The 19,436-nt window shown below is 43.2% G+C and overlaps 1 protein-coding gene across 2 annotated transcripts in view; it reads left to right on the forward strand.

The window, feature by feature from the left end:
• efnb1 (ephrin-B1) overlaps positions 1–19,436 on the forward strand; it is a 76,571-nt gene that overhangs the window by 18,721 nt on the left and 38,414 nt on the right. For both annotated transcript variants that reach the window (XM_086023570.1, XM_086023571.1), the window contains exon 2: positions 13,253–13,530. In XM_086023570.1, coding sequence (XP_085879696.1) covers positions 13,253–13,530 — 278 coding nt within the window. The remainder of the gene's footprint in view (positions 1–13,252; positions 13,531–19,436) is intronic.

Below are 19,436 nucleotides of genomic sequence, written 5' to 3' on the forward strand. Positions count from 1 at the left end.
CTTGAACAGTGAACCGTTTGGCCAGAATTCCAGAAGGTAAGCTTTGTGCAATCACAATCACATTGCGACCCATCCCCAAAAGAACACCATACCTATAGCAGGGGCGGAGCCATGGGCGGGCCCGGGTGTGCACAGGCCCACTCAGATTGACAGACTGCCCACCCAGTGAGATTCATGAAAAAATATATACGTTTGAAATTTTTAATAAATTATCATTAAATTATTTTTAAATTTGTGTTTCGTTGTGTTTTTATTTTATTTCATTGAATATTAAGAATGGCATAATTGTAGTTGTCTAAGGAAGTTCTGAACATCATATTCAGTTTGTCATTTTATTTGAATATACGATGTGTTGGGACAGGAGGGTTGTGCTCAGTGAGATAAATAGTCAGGCCCACCCTGATTTTTCCAGGCCCACCCATTAGAGTGGGTAAAGTGGTGGCATAGTGGTGGCAGCATCGTGCGTTGGGACTATTTTTTATCACTTGGAACTGAGTCTTTAGACAACAAGCTGAAGGAAATTGTGAACAGTTCAAAAGAGCAGTCTGTGTTAGCACAAAATCTTCAGGCCTCTGCTAGAGGACCCCCCTCCTTAGAAAAAAAATGGCTGGAAAAGAATGCAGAATAACTGAAATTTGTTTGGTGTTAATCGGTGGCACATTAAAGTCAGAATCAACCCGCCCCCCCAAATTCTTTGCTATATGTTCTTTGCGCCTTTACTAGTCTAAACACGTCATTCTGATTACTATTGCATTTGTGGTGTTGTTAGCTCATTTTGTGGTTCTGTTTTGTGGGTGAATTGAGGTTGCCATCGTTTACTAAAGAATATAGACAAAGAAAAATGGTGTTTCTGGAATACAAGTTAAGCAGCAAAATGCACCCGTTTTTAGCCATCTCAGGGGGCGGCCACTTTGTCACTTTGTGTCGACTGAAAATGGCATCACAGTTGCTCAGGGCTCAGGTAACCTGGCCTGGCCTTCTGCTTTGCTTCTGAATGTTGTTAGTTGTTGTTTTTATAAAGGCTTGTTGGTGTTGTGTCTTTGTTTGTGTGAAGCACATTGAGTTGCTTTTTTATGAAATGTGCTATATAAATAAAACTGCCTTGCCCTTGCCTTGCCTTGCCTACAGCATGTACTCTGAAAAATGCACATTTGACGAGCTTTTATTAGCTGAAATTTTCATGTTTGGCCAGACACAGATGACAGCTCATTATTAAAATGTTATTATTCCTACACTTCAATGTAAACATTGGCTTAACCCCAAACATTGGCTTAATGTGAGGCGAGGGGTATTCTTCTTGAAACTAAGTCACATGCTGGTGTATCCTTCAATTCTTTAACCATTCTTCACGGAAATGAGTCACTTGGATAAGGCTGCTTAGACTGTGTGTGGTTATGTGGCTGCTTGGCTCTGTTTGATTGGTGAAATTACATCTAACGTCACTAGCGATTACATTTGATTGGTGAACAGCGCCTGAGCAGGAAGTCTCGCAGGCGCCCACCAAAAAAGAGAAAAAAAATGATTGGTGAAGCAATTAATTAATAGATAAGAATACAAGTAGCGAACGGAATGCAGCTCAATGTAATGGAGTAAAAGTACTGTTTCTTCTTAAAGTGGAAGTCAACCCCCAAATTTTCTTTACAATAATGTGTTCTATGCACCCCCACTCGTCTAAACACGGCATTCTGCTGAATATCACGTTTATGGAATATGAGTTAAATCCACCCGTTTTTATCAATCTCATGGGGAGGCCATTCTGTCTCTTGCTGTCCACTGAAAATGACATCACAGTTGCTCAACCAATCACGGCTCACCTGGTTTCTGAAGCTGAGCCCTACTTGGTTGTTATCTGAGCCCTGAGCAACTGTGATGTCATTTTCAGAAGACAGCAAGTGACAAAATGGCCACCAAATGGAATCCTCCTCTCCACCCGTCCAACCCCCCTCCCCAATATTTTTAAGATGATAATAATTATAATTAGTTGAATTAGTTCGATGCAGAGGGACTGCCCCATGCTGGTGTCATATTTATAAATCAAACATGATGACATCCACCACACACATCCGCGAAGGGCCGAATCCGTCGGCCTGCGCCTCGATCAAATACACCAAAATTACACTGCGCCACCATTTAGACCTGCTTTAGGTAGTCTAAAATATTGTCTACTTTTTCTCGCCGAATTGGCAGGAGAGCTGGGGGACTGCACGCCTAGTGACGTGCAGCGCGGTCTACTAAATACACAAACGTGCTAAACTAGACTTGCCCTTGCACAAAAATGAAGATGCACCTGTTTTTACTCTGAGCGTCTACTTTCTGTGACCAAATTGTCAGGTAGGTCAGAGGAGCGGCAGCTCCATGCACCAGAATGCCTAGTGAGGCGCATCGCGGTCACAAACATGGTAGACTAGACCTGCCTGCCCCAGCACCAAATGAAGTGGCGCCCATTTTTACCCCAAGAGCATGGATGCCTATATGTATAAAAATAGAGCCCATATACTCAATTAATAGAAAAAAAGTATGTTGCATAAAACTACTCCGGCAACTTAGTACAATTTATCCCAAAGGTTACCGGTACTTGAGTATATGTAATGGAGTAGATGCAAGCGCTTAACTACCCACCTCTGATGTACATACATACTGTTTGTTAACTGATAAAATGTACAGTATCACACGCCAATCTGTGGCAGAGAACTGACACACTCCAGGCAAATTAGGGAACATGAACTTCAAAATGCACATTTTCTCTCGATCGTCCTGAACGTTGCCTCATTATTCAGTCTAAAACCGTGATCCCATGTGTTTAAATGAACCATGCTGAGATAGCAGGGCAATTGTCAAAAATGGAATTTAACCGTGACTGGCTCTATTGAAGGCAAAAACAATTACAATTGCTAGCGCAAAGATGTGTGTGCGGCAGTGTGCGTCTGTACATGAGCGTGTGTGCTTTTATTAGTACAGTGATGTGCTGATTAGGTTGCATCATTAAATGGCTGGTTGCTGAGAGATGGTTTGCTTACAATGGTGATACGGAGAAGAAAATGGCTGCTGGTTAACAGCCTATGCTGTCTGCTTGGCTTTGATAATGGTTCTGATTCTACCCCCCGCCCCAGTTTCTTCCCTCAAGTGCGAGTGAAATTCATTCTTTTTGGAGAGTGCGATGCCATTGTTGGTCTGGGAGGTCTTCTTGCTCGCTTCCCTCGTGCTCTGCTCAGTGCTGATTACATCCTCACATGCACGTCCAGCTCTTGACTTGGGCTCTGCAGCTCTTGGTCCTTGGGGGTCCGTCTCTGTGTAAAAGCTTCTCCAAAAGATCTCTCTTTCTCCCTCCCTCTCGCCCCCTCTCTCTCTCTCTCTCTCTCTCTCTCTCTCTCTCTCTCTCTCTCTCTCTCTCTCTCTCTCTCTCTCACACCAGCTCTCCCACATCCCACACGGGTGTTGGGCAGGCTAGCACAGAGCTGCTCAGACATGTCCGGGCACACATATATCTACAAACACAGTCACACATTCAGTGGGTTCTAGCCAGGCGGGTTTTGGCAGCCACTGTAGACTGGGCCTGTGGAGAGATCTTTACGGAGCAAGCAGAGCCCATCTGTGGCTGCTCCTCAGGGATGGAAGGCAGCTGGCTCTATGTGTGTGTGTGTGACAGAAAATGTGTGATGACCAAGCTTATGTGTGTGCGGGTCAAACAGGAAGACTAGAATGAGGCTAAACTTAAGGAGAGGAGGCTTTTGCGTTGAAAGAAAAAGAGTAGAGTGCCTTTTATCACGATGGACATGTTCCTGAGTCTGACACACCCGCAAAAGGTTGAAAGTCTGCGTTCGAAAATTGATGTAATCCAATGACACTTTTTATACAAATTTGACTCCTATTAAAACAATCTTACAGTGAATGAAACCCTTAAGACAAGATATTCCTTAACACCTGTTCTCACGCTGTGCAATGTCATGGTCAGGTCATCAGTCTGTTGCAGGGCTGGGCAATAATTCAGTATCAATATATATCACCATAGCCACCTGATCAATATCAAAAGAAATTGCACTTTTGAAAGTTTGGCGGCGTCTGCACACTGTCTACAACACGCAGGGTTTGCAAATTTTTTTCTATCGAACATTTTATCTAAGGCATTTTCGGCTTACATCGATCACATGTCTATTGCGATACATATTGAAAGTGAATTATCGCCCGGCGCTACTGTTAAGGTTGCATCCCAAATATTTGTTCCTCTTGATAGTTCGAATCCAGGCTCCGGACTTCCTGTGTGGAATTTGCAACTTTGCATGTTCTCCCCGTGCCTCCGATTACCTCACACATTCCCAAAACATGCTTGGTAGGTTAATTGAACACTCTAGATTGTGCCTAGGTGTGATTGTGATTGTGTTCGTCTTTGTGTGCCTGCAATTGGCTGGCAACCAGTTCAAGGTGCACTCTGCCTACTGTCCAAAGACAGCTGGGATGGGCTCCCGCACGCCTGTGACCCTCGTATGGATAAGCAGCTCGGATAATTGAAGGATGAATAGATTCATTTAATTGTTTTTCCTCATTCTACATCCTCCGAGGGGTCACGACACCTGCCTGTGTATATTCTGAATTTCTGACGCATTTCATTGGCTAAAAGACTTGGAAAAAAGAATTGGATTTAAAAAAAGAAAATGACGCAAACGCTCCCCCGGCTTTAAGGGTAGAAAGACCCAACAGCGCTCCCGGCTTTAGTGGTAGAAACAAGGTTATGTGCTCCCGGCCTTAATGGGTTAAATTAAAATGACCTAAATTCAGCCCTTTTCCTACATGTCCTTATTTTGAATAGTGATTAAAGAAAATAACAAAAATCAATAATTATCGATATTCAATATTGATCAATATGAAATACTGATATACTTTTCAGGCATATTGCCCAGCCCTTGCCTGTCAACCTGTTTTTCGGTTGAGTTATGTGACATTCAGCACAAGGCCCATTGAAGCACCAAAATGTTCAATCAAACATATAAATGTATCTAGCAAAAGTTTGCTAGCTTATTCCTAACATATAATGCAGCACACAGGCATATACACTCACTGCCCTATGCTAACAATGACAATTACCGGAGTTCACTTTAGGACCTTCTCTCCCTCGTCTTTATATTCATTTTGCGTATCTGCTTATTCTCCCTTCAGTGCTGCAGCAGCATGTTATGGTACTGCAATAAAGATGTCCAACTCTAAATTCGGACTTGCCTGTACAATGTAAAATTTCTTAAAAAAAGGTAGCTCACAAATCTGTGAGGGGCAAGAACAATCAACTGCCGTATAATAGTTAAATTTGTACATGTATTTATGTATCCAACATTTATGTCGACTTTCTGGGTGCAGTTGTGATTTTTTTTGTTTAAATTAAAAAAGAATAATTGACAACGTCAAATTGTTGTCTAAAGATGGTATCTCACTGAGCAGTGAATGCCTGCGAGTGCGCACGTAGCCATTATTTTTTTGTCAGGGGTCATTCAAGACTGCAAAAGGTTGCAAAGACGTTCACCAGATGTTCACTAACAGTTTTAATGGTTGCAAACATTTTTTCTTGTCGCAAAGACATTTTGAACATGTTTTCGAGGCCCGAACATGTTCAAAATGTGAATGTGGCAGGAAAAACTATTTGTGACCATCAACTGTGTCGGTGAATGTATTTGCAACCTTTTGCCGCCTTCAACCAACGCTGATGAAAAACCAACATTCGCTCTGTGCGCATACTCTCGCAAGCCTTCGCCGCTCAGTGAGATATGGGCTTTAAGTGTGAATTACAGGCGATGTTGTCACAAGGCACAAGCAGGCATGCTCAGTTATATGTTATGCACGGTTGCTTAATGTCTTTCATGCAGATCTTGAGTTTAATTCTGACTTTATGACTTCATTAGCGCAGTTTTAGTGATGAGCTACGGACTACTCACTGTACATAGCCCATACGAATGAAACTGTCGTAAAACGAGGACCCCCTGTGATGTCCTTCAATCCTTTTTCTATACAGCTAATCCTTATTAGGGTCGCAGGTTTGCTGGAGCCTATCCCAGCTGACTTTGGGCGATGGGCGGGGTGCTCCCTGGACTGGCACCAGCCAATCGCAGGGCATGTAAAGAAAGCATTCACTCATAAGGGCCATTCTTCAGTCTTCAACATGCAAGTTACTTTGAGAAAACACGCACAACTGTGAGGTGGATGAGCTAACCACTCTTCCAGTATGCTGCCACACTCTAATGTATTCAATTTAAATATCATACGTTAGTCATCCCCTTTCAAATAAGAAATATAAATCAAACCCCTTTATCTTTTGGGGAGAAACAGAATATGATCTTCCTGTTATTAATTTTTGGTGGTCCTTAAATGCACCAATGCACAGTGCGGACAGACTGTAGCTGCTTAATCATAAACCTGATAGTACAAGCCAAAATAAGCATCTGGCTTGCAAGAAAAAATAAATCTGCTAGCCTATCTATTTACTATAAATTCAGAAATTGGTAAGAACATGTTTGAAAATGTGTGGTTTTATACAACGCAATGCCAAATGTTCAAGCTTCTCTTTCCAATGGACTGAGGAAGTTTGATGTCCCGTAAAACTTGAATCTTGAGTTTTTGATTGTAATGAAGACAGGTTGAAAATGAGCTACACGTTGTATTTGCATGACTGCACCACGGTTTCTTCATAAATGGAAGTATTTGGGGTCAAAGGTCTCCTCTGCTCATCGGCCTGATGGATGCTAAGTGGAGACACAGCGAGCGAGCGTCTGGGCCTCTTCTTGCTGTCACTGATACTGACGATGACGTTCAATCATGACCGCACGCAGCCCGTGTTTAACTGGCCTGCTCTTAAAGAGGGATGGGCTCGGCTGCTAGCAAAACCGCAGAGGCCATGAGAAGAAACAGATTATGCTCCTTGGACTCTGTAATGAGTCCTGACACTCGTCTCGCTCAGCAGTCTTCTACAGCCTGTTGGTGTACAACCCGGTCCACTTGTTTCCTCCTCGTGGCAAGGCCATCTGGGTGTCATCTTGTTAGCTCATTACGCCGCCATGTTAGCCCCCCGTGTGACAGTGATCGAGAGCGAGCATGTACTCAGCTTGTTTGGTGAACATGGGAGGTGTGCGTGTGTGCACGTTAAAGCTTGTCTGTGTGCAACTGTTATGAGTCACACAGAATGTGAATTGCTCTGCATGCCAGCCTGTTGACTAACTCAAGAGAGTGTAGTGTGTCTATGTGTGTGCGTGTGTGTGTTTGTGTGACAGAGAGAAAGAGGGAGGGCGTCTGCCCTCACACGTACAAAAGCATTTCTCTGCAGGGTGAGTCGGCTTCTTCTTCCAACTCATTTCTGCTCTTCAATCTATGCGGTCACATCTTAGCCATAATGCAGTTTTGTGTAGCTCACAGGTGATCCAGTCCCGCTGCCGAGTTGCTTCGACAATAGCGAATCAATCCTTCCTGCTATGCAATTGCGGAGCCATATTGGGTTTTGTTTTTCTTGAACTTGAGGATGCTTGTCCGTGCGGCCTCCTTGTGCACTCCCGTGGAGGTGACTTGTTTACTGTGTTTAACGTGAGGAAATCTGTGTATGTGCGCTGCAGGCTGCGTGTTTATATATGCGTCTGTGTGTGTTTGTATTCCATGAGAACATCTGCCCCTGTGCCAGTCTGTCACAATCCACTTCCAGTATGTATACAAGCTCTTCGCTGGACTTTGTGGTCACAACCTTGATGAGCAGCATGCTTTCTTCAGGCCGTAAATGCGAGAGGGAGCCACCTTTGAGACTGGCGGCTCTCAGGACTCTGGAGCATCCACTCAAACAGTGACAGCTTTACGGTGCATCTTTCTCCATAATATGAAATGATCGTAGCAGTCAACAACTCTCGGTGGATCTTAACCACACATGACGAGAGACAGTTCACACACGACTGCTTGAATGTTTCTATTGTGTGAGCGTCTTTCTCGAGTTCACATTTTGAGACTGAAACAGCCTAGCCGACCGGCAGATAATTATTTCACATTGATTGCGAAGGAGGATGAAGAAAACCCCTGGCCGTTACAGCCTGGCTTCATCTGGCCTTCTGCGTATACATAATCCGCAACACTCAAGATCTTCAGTGCAATACACAACAGGGGTCGATGTGCTCCATAGATGACTATAACATTTCATGATCTGCTATAAAGGAAATCCGTACTCTGAATCCGTGGGATATCGATCGAAAAGACAGTAACATAGTTGCCCTATGTGAGGTGTCTTCAGTGATAATGTGGAGGGACGGTCAGAAGCCGCACTGATTTTGTGTTTCATATGAAAGAGTAGGGGTGTAACGGTACGCTAAATCACATTTCTGTTCGGTTCGTTTTTTTTTGGAAACTTCGGTTCGGTGTATTTTCGGTACAAAAACCAGATTTTTTTTTAAAATATGTTTATTTTGAAAAGATGACACATTTACATTTTTTTGAAAAAAATAAATAAAAGCGAACCATTTGGGTGATATTCTAAAGAATTACACCAAAATAAAAAATACACTAACAATAAAAATCTCCTAATTTTGTAAATTATTAAATCACTGAAATCTTTAAACACTCAGCAGCAACAGCCTATGACACATCTAAGTATTCAAGTTAAAGACAAGTTGTCATTATAGTACATATATACACTATTTGTGATTAAAAAAAAAAGACATACAATAACAGCTACAATTATTGCTAACTAGATTAAAACTTTTTATAATGAAAAAAAATACAGTAACTTTAAAAAGTCTTTATCAAATTATATACACTTTTTAGGCATTGAAATCTTTGAATGTTGAACAGCATATTGTAACAAATTGGGTTATCTGTGTTGTGGTCGGATTTGTGTGTTGCTGAATTATATTTCCGAGGTTCATGAATGCAGGCAAGCGAGTGGAGCAGCGGAGAAAGAAGAGCGCCAGCAGCTGTACTTGGATGAATAAAAACGTGATATCCAAACTACGTCTGACGGCGTGTTCCTGGAAGACGCTACAATATGATAAATCTCGCTATTTAAGTTTGACGTTTTTGCTCCCTCGTCTAAGAAACATTCACAGTCGGATGATGCAGTGCATGTTAGACGTGCTATCTGCAACAATAGCCGCCCATCTCATGTAGCAATGTCGGCACACAACCTTGGGACTCCTCCACGTACCTTTCCCCATCTGCGATTTTAACAGGACAGCCAGAATTTTCCCAAACAGGAGGCCGCAGTGTACGGGGGGACCTTCGAGCTCCGGCTCTTTTCTGGCTCTCTCTTTAGTGCCGCCACTCTCGTCTCCCGCACGCAACAGTCAGCGTCCGCGCGTAAGCTCGCGCTAATAAGTGGACCGAACGGAACGCAAGTGGACCGAACGGAACGCGCCATACCGAAACGTATTAATACACCCACGTGTACCGTTATACCCCTATGAAAGAGAAATGCTAATTGGGTAGGGAAGACTTTTCCTGGTGCGATAATTACCACACTGATAGGGAGGAGATTGGAGTACCTGGTGTGGCGTTGATTGCATTTGTGTATGGGGCTTTGTTTTCACACTCATTCATTTTGTTCATTTTAAAGGTCATGCAGCAATCCTGAAGCCATGTTGCAGCGAGAGAGAGGCTTCTTTTTCTTTGCATCTGAGCTGTTGGCTGTGTTGTTGTGGATAATGGATTTTTTTATCGATATGTGTGACATATTCATGCCGCTGCTCAGCAGGAACAAATCAATTAGATGCTGTTATGTTGATACGGAATGTCTGTGGCTCTTCCTCTCGCAGTTCCTGTGTTTTCGGGCGCATCCATTGAGGCAGCGGAGGCTGCCTGCCAGCGTGGCACTCGGGGCACAGGCCTGAGTTGACTGGACGGGGGCGGGGTAAGGGGGGTTGAGGGCCGCTTTGAGGCTCCGCGAGGGGTTCTGAGTGGGCCTTGGTGTAGGCGGTGTTTTATACGAAAGTCGGCGAGGGCAGGGCGAATGAATAGGGGTGGCTGGGAAGGTCCAGGATGCACCCCACAGTGCTTTTATACGCTCTCCCACCCAAGTGTGTGTGTATGGGAAAGTGGGAGGGCAAAGCATATGTGAGATCATGTGCTCATATTCACCAGTGGAATGTAAAAAAAACAATATGTGTTTTTTGGGGGGTTTTGGAGGCGGGGGTCGGCTCTTTTCCTCTGCTTGGTTGTTTTCTGTTCTCTGTTCTGTGCTGTTTGTATAAGCTCTTTACAGGATTGAGCTCACATTGGAGCCATCCAGATGAAACAAAACCAACCTCTTTGGGTTGTTATGAAAATAATTCATTCTATTTTGTTTGGTCCAGGAAGATCCACCTAATTTGACTTTAGGGGAAAAGGCCTGTCCCACATGGAGGGATTTGACCCCCCCCAACATGAACCGGAGTTTGTCTGCACTACGGCTGTTCCTCTCTGCACTACAAGTCCTTTCATCAACATCGCTTACAAAGTCTCTCGACATCGTGAATGAAAGATGCAATTCAACCTCCCTCCACTCTCCTTTTTGACCTCTTCAAAAGTACAATAATCTTCAGTCCCACATCCCCTCCTCTCCATTGCGTGGCTGTTTGCAGCAATGGATTGCTGCTGATTAAGCCAGCTGAGAGACAAACGGGAGACAAAGTCGCAGCCCCACCAGTTTAGTTTCACATCCTGGACGCGAGTTGGCATGCGGCTTGCCAAGTGGAGGGCTTTTAAACTGGGCTAAACACTAATTGCTGCCCTATTTCTTTTATGCTGCTTCTTTCCCATCTGCGATGGTGCTTCCAGACCTCCACAGCAGCCAGAGCCTCATTACAGCAGACAGTTGACAGAGGCTGGGAAACAGAAGCAGGATAGCAATCTAACCGCCAACTAGAAGACATGCTCAGAAAATTGAATCAATGACAGGGGACGGCTTGTGATTAAATCCTTGCGGGATATTAAGACATCGGGATTTTGGAAATCTTAATTATTCATCTAAATGGTTGTGGCTATCTTTGATACTGGAACAAATGGCATGTAAAACGGAGAATTGGGCTGTATTTGAGAGCTCTGATTGGTGGCCTTTTGAACAGAACGCTTACAAAAGCAATAGCAGCACAAAGGATTACAAAGGGCCTACTTGTTGAGTGAGACAATTCAAGGTCTAATTGTGATAGTCTTTCTTTTCTCCCCTCTGGTTTCACACTAGTTTCTCTGGTATGTTTTTTTAGTGTGTGTGCGTGTGTGCGCGCGTGCGCGCGCGTGTGTGTATGTGTGTACAGAAAGGGCAAGTGGAGGGGACACAGCCAGAGAAATGTGGAGAAGGTGAATGGTGAAAGGATAAAGCAAGAGAGGATGGGATTTGTGGACAGAAATAAAGAAGAGAGAGCGTGAGCGATAGAGGGAAGGCGGGGAGAAGATGGGATGGTCAGCAACAAAGCCCAATGTTGCCATGGAAACATGTTTATGCCTCACTGATGCATCTTGTCGATCCAATTAGAGACTGATTGTGGCCAAGTCTTCATAGACTCACGCACGTGAACCTGGGTATGGTGTGTGTGTATACACACACACATACACACCCCGTCGCACGCACACACGCGCACACACACACACACGCACTTGATGGCTGGGTGTTGCTGCTGAAATGCAGAAAATTGTTAAAAGACATTGGACAAAGGATTCCCTGCGTTCTCACTCTTATAGGCCCTTGAATTAGCACAAGCCCTCCCCTCACCCTCACGAGCGACGGACAATAGCGCCTCACCCACTTCCAAGTTTGTGCTCTCATATTAACAGCAAAACAGAACACAGATCAGATCGATGCACTTGTGTTGGATCATTTTGTCAATTCCATTTTGCATTCAGCCTTTTATGTGATTGAAGGCATTTATTCAGTAATGTGTCTCTAAGAAGGATGCCCATGAATGTGAAAGGCCTTAATCCGATCATGTTTATTTTCATGGGGAGTTATTCTGCGGAAATGTGACTTTTGAAATGATTGCTTTGTACCATGGTTGACCTTCTGCCAGTGTTAAACACAAGCGGAGGCATTTCCCATCATATATTACTCACACACTCCTCTGTTTTACTCATATCAAAGAGTACTCTGCCCAGCCCATCTGAAGTGTCAGTTATTTAGTGGACCATAATGCAATACGGCATGCAGATAGGTTGAGATTATGCTCTCAGAGAGAGACGCTGCCCCGGCCCCTGATGTCTTGTTAAAATGGGAGGGATCAGAAATAACAACAAATGCATTGCGCACAGCTAAATCCTGCTTAAATCCGCTGGCATGGGCAGATCTTACAGATAGGCTCGCTGCTGTGCTCACTGTCTGCGACCATTACACACAGATACATACACGGACACACACACACACACACACACACACGCACGCACGCACGCACACACCCATGGTCAGTCCGGCTGTCTGGGTTAATGCTTGGCTAACTGGGACAGCAGAGCTGAACCATGTTGACATTTTAAGCCTCAAACAAGTCCAGAACAATGATTCAGCCCAGTCTGACCCCCAACCGCCGCCCCCCCTATCAGACCGCAACCTCAGCCCATTTTGCTGAAAAAATATCACACGCACACACACACACACACACGCGCACCCCCACATACGCTGACCTGTATAAACACACACACGACTGCCCAAACACACTACAATTCCTCGGTGTAGCCCTGCCCCCCACTTGTCACACACATACTCGTCTCCTGCTCACAACCTTTTGTGAATCAAAGAGAATAGAAGCTGATCTGATTGAGTTGGCAGAAGCAAGCGAGGTGGAGTGGTACAGTAAGGCCAAATGGATTATCTTAATCCCCTAGCAGATGATCAGCCAGTGGGAAGATGAACCAGGACGCCTGACCCAGCACACTGTTTGACTCCTCACACTCGGACTTCTGTTGTCAAATAGATCTCATGTTCAAACCGGCCTTATATGTAAAGGGATATGTGTTGACAATATATTCTGTGCCACGCTTCCTCTAATCCTTTTTTGTGGCTGCCATTTTGTGTGTGGCTGGCCAGGTTGTTTCCTTCCTTTGGTGTACTGTATTTCCATCCTGAGGATTTGTGTGCTTCAACATGGTCAAGCTGTGACTTGTCATGTGTTTGTGGGCCCAAATTAACGGCTTTGTCTAAAAGCCAGTGCTTGAGGACTTAAAAACATGAAAGCCCCAAAGTATTAGTACTGTATAAACTGTTTGGGAATTATGTGGCTGCTTTTCCAGACTTCCTTCATGACGTGTTACTTACAGTCTGTCTTTTTTTTTTTTTTTTGCCTGACAGATTTCTTGCTGGCAAAGGCCTGGTTATCTACCCAGACATCGGCGACAAGCTGGATATCATCTGTCCCCGAGCGGACCAAGGCCGAGAGTATGAGTTCTACAAGCTGTACTTGGTGAAGAGGGAGCAGGCGGAGAGCTGCAGCACAGTCCTTGATCCAAACGTCCTGGTCAATTGCAACAAGCCGGAGAAGGACATCAAGTTTACCATCAAATTCCAGGAGTTCAGCCCCAACTACATGGGCCTGGAATTCAAGAGGAACGTCAACTACTACATCACGTGTAAGTTTCCAATGAAAGATGATGTATTGTTGTCGCGGTTTAATATTCATTTAACCAGAGAAGCTTGACGGAACAAGTAATACACTCTGCTTCACACTCTGGTGAATGCCGACATGTGTGGCCGGGGGCTCCTTAGTTCAACTGTCCTTTAATGGTGACTGCGGCATCACCGTGGCAACGGCCCAAAGTGATGTACTTGCCAAGTGCTTTAAGGTCAATGTGGAAGAAGACTCTCAGTTAGTTTTCCCGACATATTTATATTATTTGAATGGCAAAATTAGAAGAAAGTCTCTTTCATTATGCTTATACTGAAATATGTTGAGGTACTTGGAGTGTTTAGGGCTTTGGAGGAGGAAATATTGCACTCTTTTTACAGCACATAAAGAAAACATGCATTCCACCGCAGCCAGCGCCAGCATTTTATGACTGTTTACATTACAACCCACCCGTAAGAAAAGCAATGAAATCTTACACAGCGCTTTACTGAAAACGTCGTGAAACTCTTGGCTTATCGGCATTTAAGGTTCAAGAAATCTTTAATGACGTCTCATAAATAAGGTTGTTGGAGAGATGCTACTGGACTTGTCCATTGTCGACGTGCCTTTGAGCAATGCATTGCATCCCCGCCCCCGCAACGTAAGTGCAGCACTTTTTGCGTGCGCTTAAACTCTGATAGCTTTCCTTGCATGCCTGCGTGTGTGTGATCTGATTCGCTGTGTTGAGTGCAACACTAATATAAAGTGGTGTGTGAGGTGAATTTCCCCATGAGGAATTATTATCAGTAAAATGAATTTTAAAAAATGTAATTAAAGTTAATAACAGGCCTGAAAAGTAGATAGAAACAATTGTTGATTGGTGGAACATTGTGCAATTCTATCACACTGAGAGAAACCCACGGGGGCCTCTGATTTATAGTCTCATCTCAAATGAATACCTCTCGCTCTGCCAATCAAAATGAAGCATTATTATCTTTACACAGTACAGGCAGAACCATTATACAGCTTTTCTTTTAGATTGTGCTGGTGGTCATGTGGTCAGCCAGTATATAGTCCCCTCCAAAAGTATTGGAACGGCAATTGTCAATTCCTTTGTTTTTGTTGTATCCTGGAGACATTTGGGTTTCCGATCAAAAGATGAATATCACACAGAAGTTCAGAAGTCCAGCTTTAATTTAATGGTATTAAACAACTCATGACAGAGCACCTCTAGTTTGAAACCACCCACTTTTCAAGTGAGCAAAAGTATTGGAACAGACATTATTAAATTAACTGAATTAACTTCATATTTGGCTTACTTGCCGTAGCTACATCAAGCCTGCGACCCATTGACTTCACCACACTGTTGCGTTCTTCCTTTGAAATGCTTTCCCAGGCCTTTACTGTAGCCTCTTTCAGTTCTTCTTTGTTTCAGGGGGTTTCTCTCTTCAGTGTCCGCTTTGGGAGGTGTAATGCATGCTCTATTGGGTTAAGGTCCACTGACTGACTTGGCTAGTCTTAAGACATTCCAATTTTTTTCTCCCTGATGAAATCCTTTGTTGTGCTGGCAGTGTGTTTGGGGTCACTGTCTTTGCATCTGTTGCATAGTGAAGCTTCTCCTGATTAGTTTGGATGCATTTTTCTGTAAATTACCCGACAAAATGCTTTTGTAGACTTCAAAATTCATGCTCCTGAGACCATCAACAGTCACATCTTACCACCGCATAGTTTCATATTTTTGCTTATTTGGCCACTAGAAGTTTGTGTTTATTTTTATTCATCTTTTTTTCATGTTCTTGTATGGTCCGCAGTATATAAAATATGTGTTTAATAAACAGAGAAAAAATCCCCCCAAATTACCATGAATGTCATGTAATTTTAAGGAAAAATTCTATGTCAGGATATTTATTGTTATCTAGATAAACATTTTTGTCCATATCGCACACCTCTAACCTGCAATATCATAGAGAAATAGAGGTACCATTAATTCTTTAAAACACACAGATTTAAATGGGAAATCAATCTAATCATATTTTCTTCAAGAATATGCTCTATGAAGGCCCACTACCTGAAACAAGGCATTCTGATATCGCATTTGCAGAATATGGGTTAAGCAGCAAAATCCACCCATTTTTAGCCATCTCAGAGGGCGGCCATTTTGTAACTTCTGTCGACTGATGCTAAAAACGGGTGGATTTTGCTGCTTCACTCATATTCCACAAACACAATATTAATCAGAATGAACTTGAAGTAGTGGGCTAATCAGAATGCCGTGTTTCAATTAGTGGGCCTGCAGGGAACATATTCTTGGAAAAAATATGTTTGGGTTGGCGTCCTCTTTAAACAATTGGTTTATATGTGGATGTTCTCTGTCGGACCTGCAGATATCAGGAGAAAAGCATCTAGTAATACAAATGTACAGCATAAACTGGGTTGTACAGCAAAGCGTGTGTGTAGAGTACTGTTTTCACACACATGCGCCATGCATCCATTTTCTACCCTGCTTGTCCTCACTGAGGTCGCGGGTGAGCTGGATCCCATCCCAGACGACCTTGGCAAAGGGACGGGGATATCAGACAGACCATATAAAAACTATTTCCAAGATGTGCCGAGAATATAAAACCATTCTGCTATTTTGTTGAAAATAAATAACTCTTACAGTATGTCAGCAACCTCTGAAGTAAAAATTCACATCCATGTTAATTTAAACAGCATGCTTTTTTTGTTCTGAGGCAGTTCTACATGATACATGTGTTTGTCTTCTATAAAGGCAGAGCCTAAATGAGGCATGATGATGTTTTTAAAGGCTACAGGCCAGGTATTATGTGGTCTTGAGAAAAAAGATGCTTTCATTTTATTTTTATAATACCCAAATGTCTTTAGGGAACCGTTTCGGTATTAATGTCTCTGCTCCTACCGTTTGTTGCTGTTTTCTGCTAGGTTTACTTTATGATCCCAGCGGCCACCTTTCAGGCCGCCGTGGACAAAACTGGATGGGCGTGAGACAATGCTGGGTTACAGGATGGGGAAAGTTGACAGGCCGTAATCCCCGTTGATGCCTAGCCGGTTGTTTAAACCGTCAAAATTGGTGCGGAAGAGAAGCCCAGTCAGCCGTAGTAAAACGGGGTGAACAAAGCATAACATGACAAACATAATAGGATGTAACAAGACATGGAGGTAGTAGGACAGTGCCGTTTGAGTTTTATGCTAACTGAATTAATAATATCAATAATAAGTTTGAAACAAACACTATATGCCCTGCAATAATAGTTGATGAAACAGAGATTTGTATATTGCATATCGTAATACAATGTTCCTGATTTCCCCACGCTTTTGCTCAAGTAACACTATAATGATGGACATTGTACTCCACATGGGAGTAATAGCGCTTTCAGACAGGTGAAGGATTTGAAGATTTTACTCCACATGGGAGTAGTAGCGCTTTCAGACAGGTGAAGGATTTGAAGAAACAATTTGTGTTTGTAGACGTGAATTGACAACAATAACTTTATTGGAAATCTCTAATGCCTCTGCTGTGTAAGTGTATTGATGGTAGCAACTGGGAGTACTTGCCTGCAGTCTTTGAGCAGACATGCAGGCTCCATCCAAGTGATGGCGCATCGTTATTAGCCTCATATACTGTAAGTCTCCCGTGTCAGCAACAATCAGACGTTGTATTTGTCTTTGTTGTATGTTAAGGCTGTTGTCCTTTGCAACAGGATGAGCTCACTTTATTTATTACACTGCGGCCTGTGCATACACTGTGGCTCACTTCATCTATCATGTATTCTGTACAGTATAATGGCCATGGCCAGCCACATGTACAGTATGCATTTAAAGCACATGTTTGCGGCTTTTCCTGTACAGTAGAGTTCACTGTATGTTTGGGTATGAAGGCGTGCCTTGTGAATGTTTCCTCATTGCCTTAGCTAGGAATGTGGTCCACCCTCTCAGCAATAGGATGTAAATCCAAATCTAAAGAGCAAGCTTATCTGGCCTGACTTATTGTCAAGCATTGAAGAAAGATGCAATTGTGAGAGCTCATTCCAAAAGTGCAGCTGTACTTTGACCCTTATGCGTTTTCCTTGATCAACTCCACTCGACCCTCCACTTTATGACAGAGGCTGAACAAGCAACAAAAGGTGTGGGGTAAAGTAAGCAACAAATGGTGCCTGTTTATGCGGCTCTTCGCTGCCCTTGTGTCACTGCAGGGGATGTCCGCCACTTGATTCCGTGCATCCCAGGCGAGCTCTGACAGGCATGTGTGTGTGTGCGCGCGACTGTGTGCATGTGTGTATGTGCGTGTGTAGGGAGTAGGGGATGGTGGCAGGGCTAAAAGTCGGAACCCACGGACAAAGGGTCACAGAGACACAGCAGGGGTCAGTAATGATAACCCCGCTCTGATCTAAACTCCAGACCAGCTCCAGCCTGTGCCATCCATCAGTACACATACGCGCAAACACACACGCACGCACACGCACACGCGCACGGGCGCGCACACACACCCATGCACACACACACACACACGCACACCCACACACACACACACACACACGCATAACCAAACAAACTGGCTGCATTTCATCGTGTTGTCTAAACATGGGATTTGGAATGAGATGTTTGTGTGGAAAATAGCTGTGCTGGGTCTTGAGGCTCGAGAGCTCAGAGAGGAGTGACTTAATACTGCAGGCTTTTAAACTAAATAAATTAGGGCAGGGAAGATGGGAGGATGTATATGCATATATTAGAGCTTGACGATTATGCAAAACATAATAATCATGATTATTTTTGATTGACCTTGAAAGCACGGATATTAAACCATTTTTCATTGATTTCAATCATTTGTATTTATTTAACTACTAAAACTCAACTACTCAAAACGTTTATCATAGCTTCGTGCCTATTCATCTCTGCACGGTGAAGACTTGAATCTTGAACACTGTATTCTCCTTATAAATGTCATGTGAAATTCAAGCGTCTTACATTCTCCTTCTTAAGCATTACCTTTATCTTCTTTATCACATCTATTTTTTCTTATGTTATTTTCACAAGTAATACAAAAAAATAAAAATAAACGTCCTTGGATCTTTGTATCCTTGAATTTTGAAGAAGGGAAAATTCCTTAAAAACTCAACTTTATTTAACCAGAACCTGAAAAGACAATGTGGAAATGAATTAGTAGGAAGGTAAAACAAGAATACACTAAAATAATAGCATTTGAAAAAACTATAGAGTGGTACCTCTACTTACGAACGTCCCTTCATACGAAATTTTCAAGTTACGAAACGCCTCAACAGTAAAATATTGCCTCTTGTTACGAAAGAAATTTCAAGATACAAAAGGTAAAAATACAGTATGGGCTGCGACTCGCAGCTCCGGAGTTTCCTGAACGCAACATACTCATAGCTGCTCTGCTATTGGCTAGCCTAGCATCTTCCTGGCATCCCATTGGCTAAGAGGGACCTCTACCGTATGTGTCTATGTCTGCAGATAGACAGGTAGATAGATATATATTCGATAGCTATGTCTATGCAGGGTCCTCGTCATTCGCCCCTCGGGCCATGAGGTGTTCCGATGAGGTGTTTTACGTGAATTAGAAACGAGGAAAAGAAAAAAATGGGGAAATCGTTTTTTTTGTCCATACAAACAAAGCAAGAGATAATAGAAATGAAAGGGGGATGCGTTTGGTTGATCTCGCCAAAGAATATGACCGTAATGTATCGACAGGCGCCATGTTATTAAATCAGTTCTTTACAAAACGCCAGGCAAAAAGCACTTCTGAGAGAGAACATGAACCAAAGAGAGCAAAAAGCGATGAGGACAGCAATTAAAAGGTAAACGACCATCATTTTTCTTCTTTACTCTATTCTTTGTTTTAAACAAATACCTGCTGTTCCTGTGGGTTTTGGCTTCTTGGGGCCAGTGTAGTGC

The sequence above is a fragment of the Filicampus tigris genome, chromosome 2 (assembly GCF_054856515.1).
Source record: "Filicampus tigris isolate MCC_2025a chromosome 2, RoL_Ftig_1.0, whole genome shotgun sequence".
NCBI lineage: Eukaryota > Metazoa > Chordata > Actinopteri > Syngnathiformes > Syngnathidae > Filicampus > Filicampus tigris.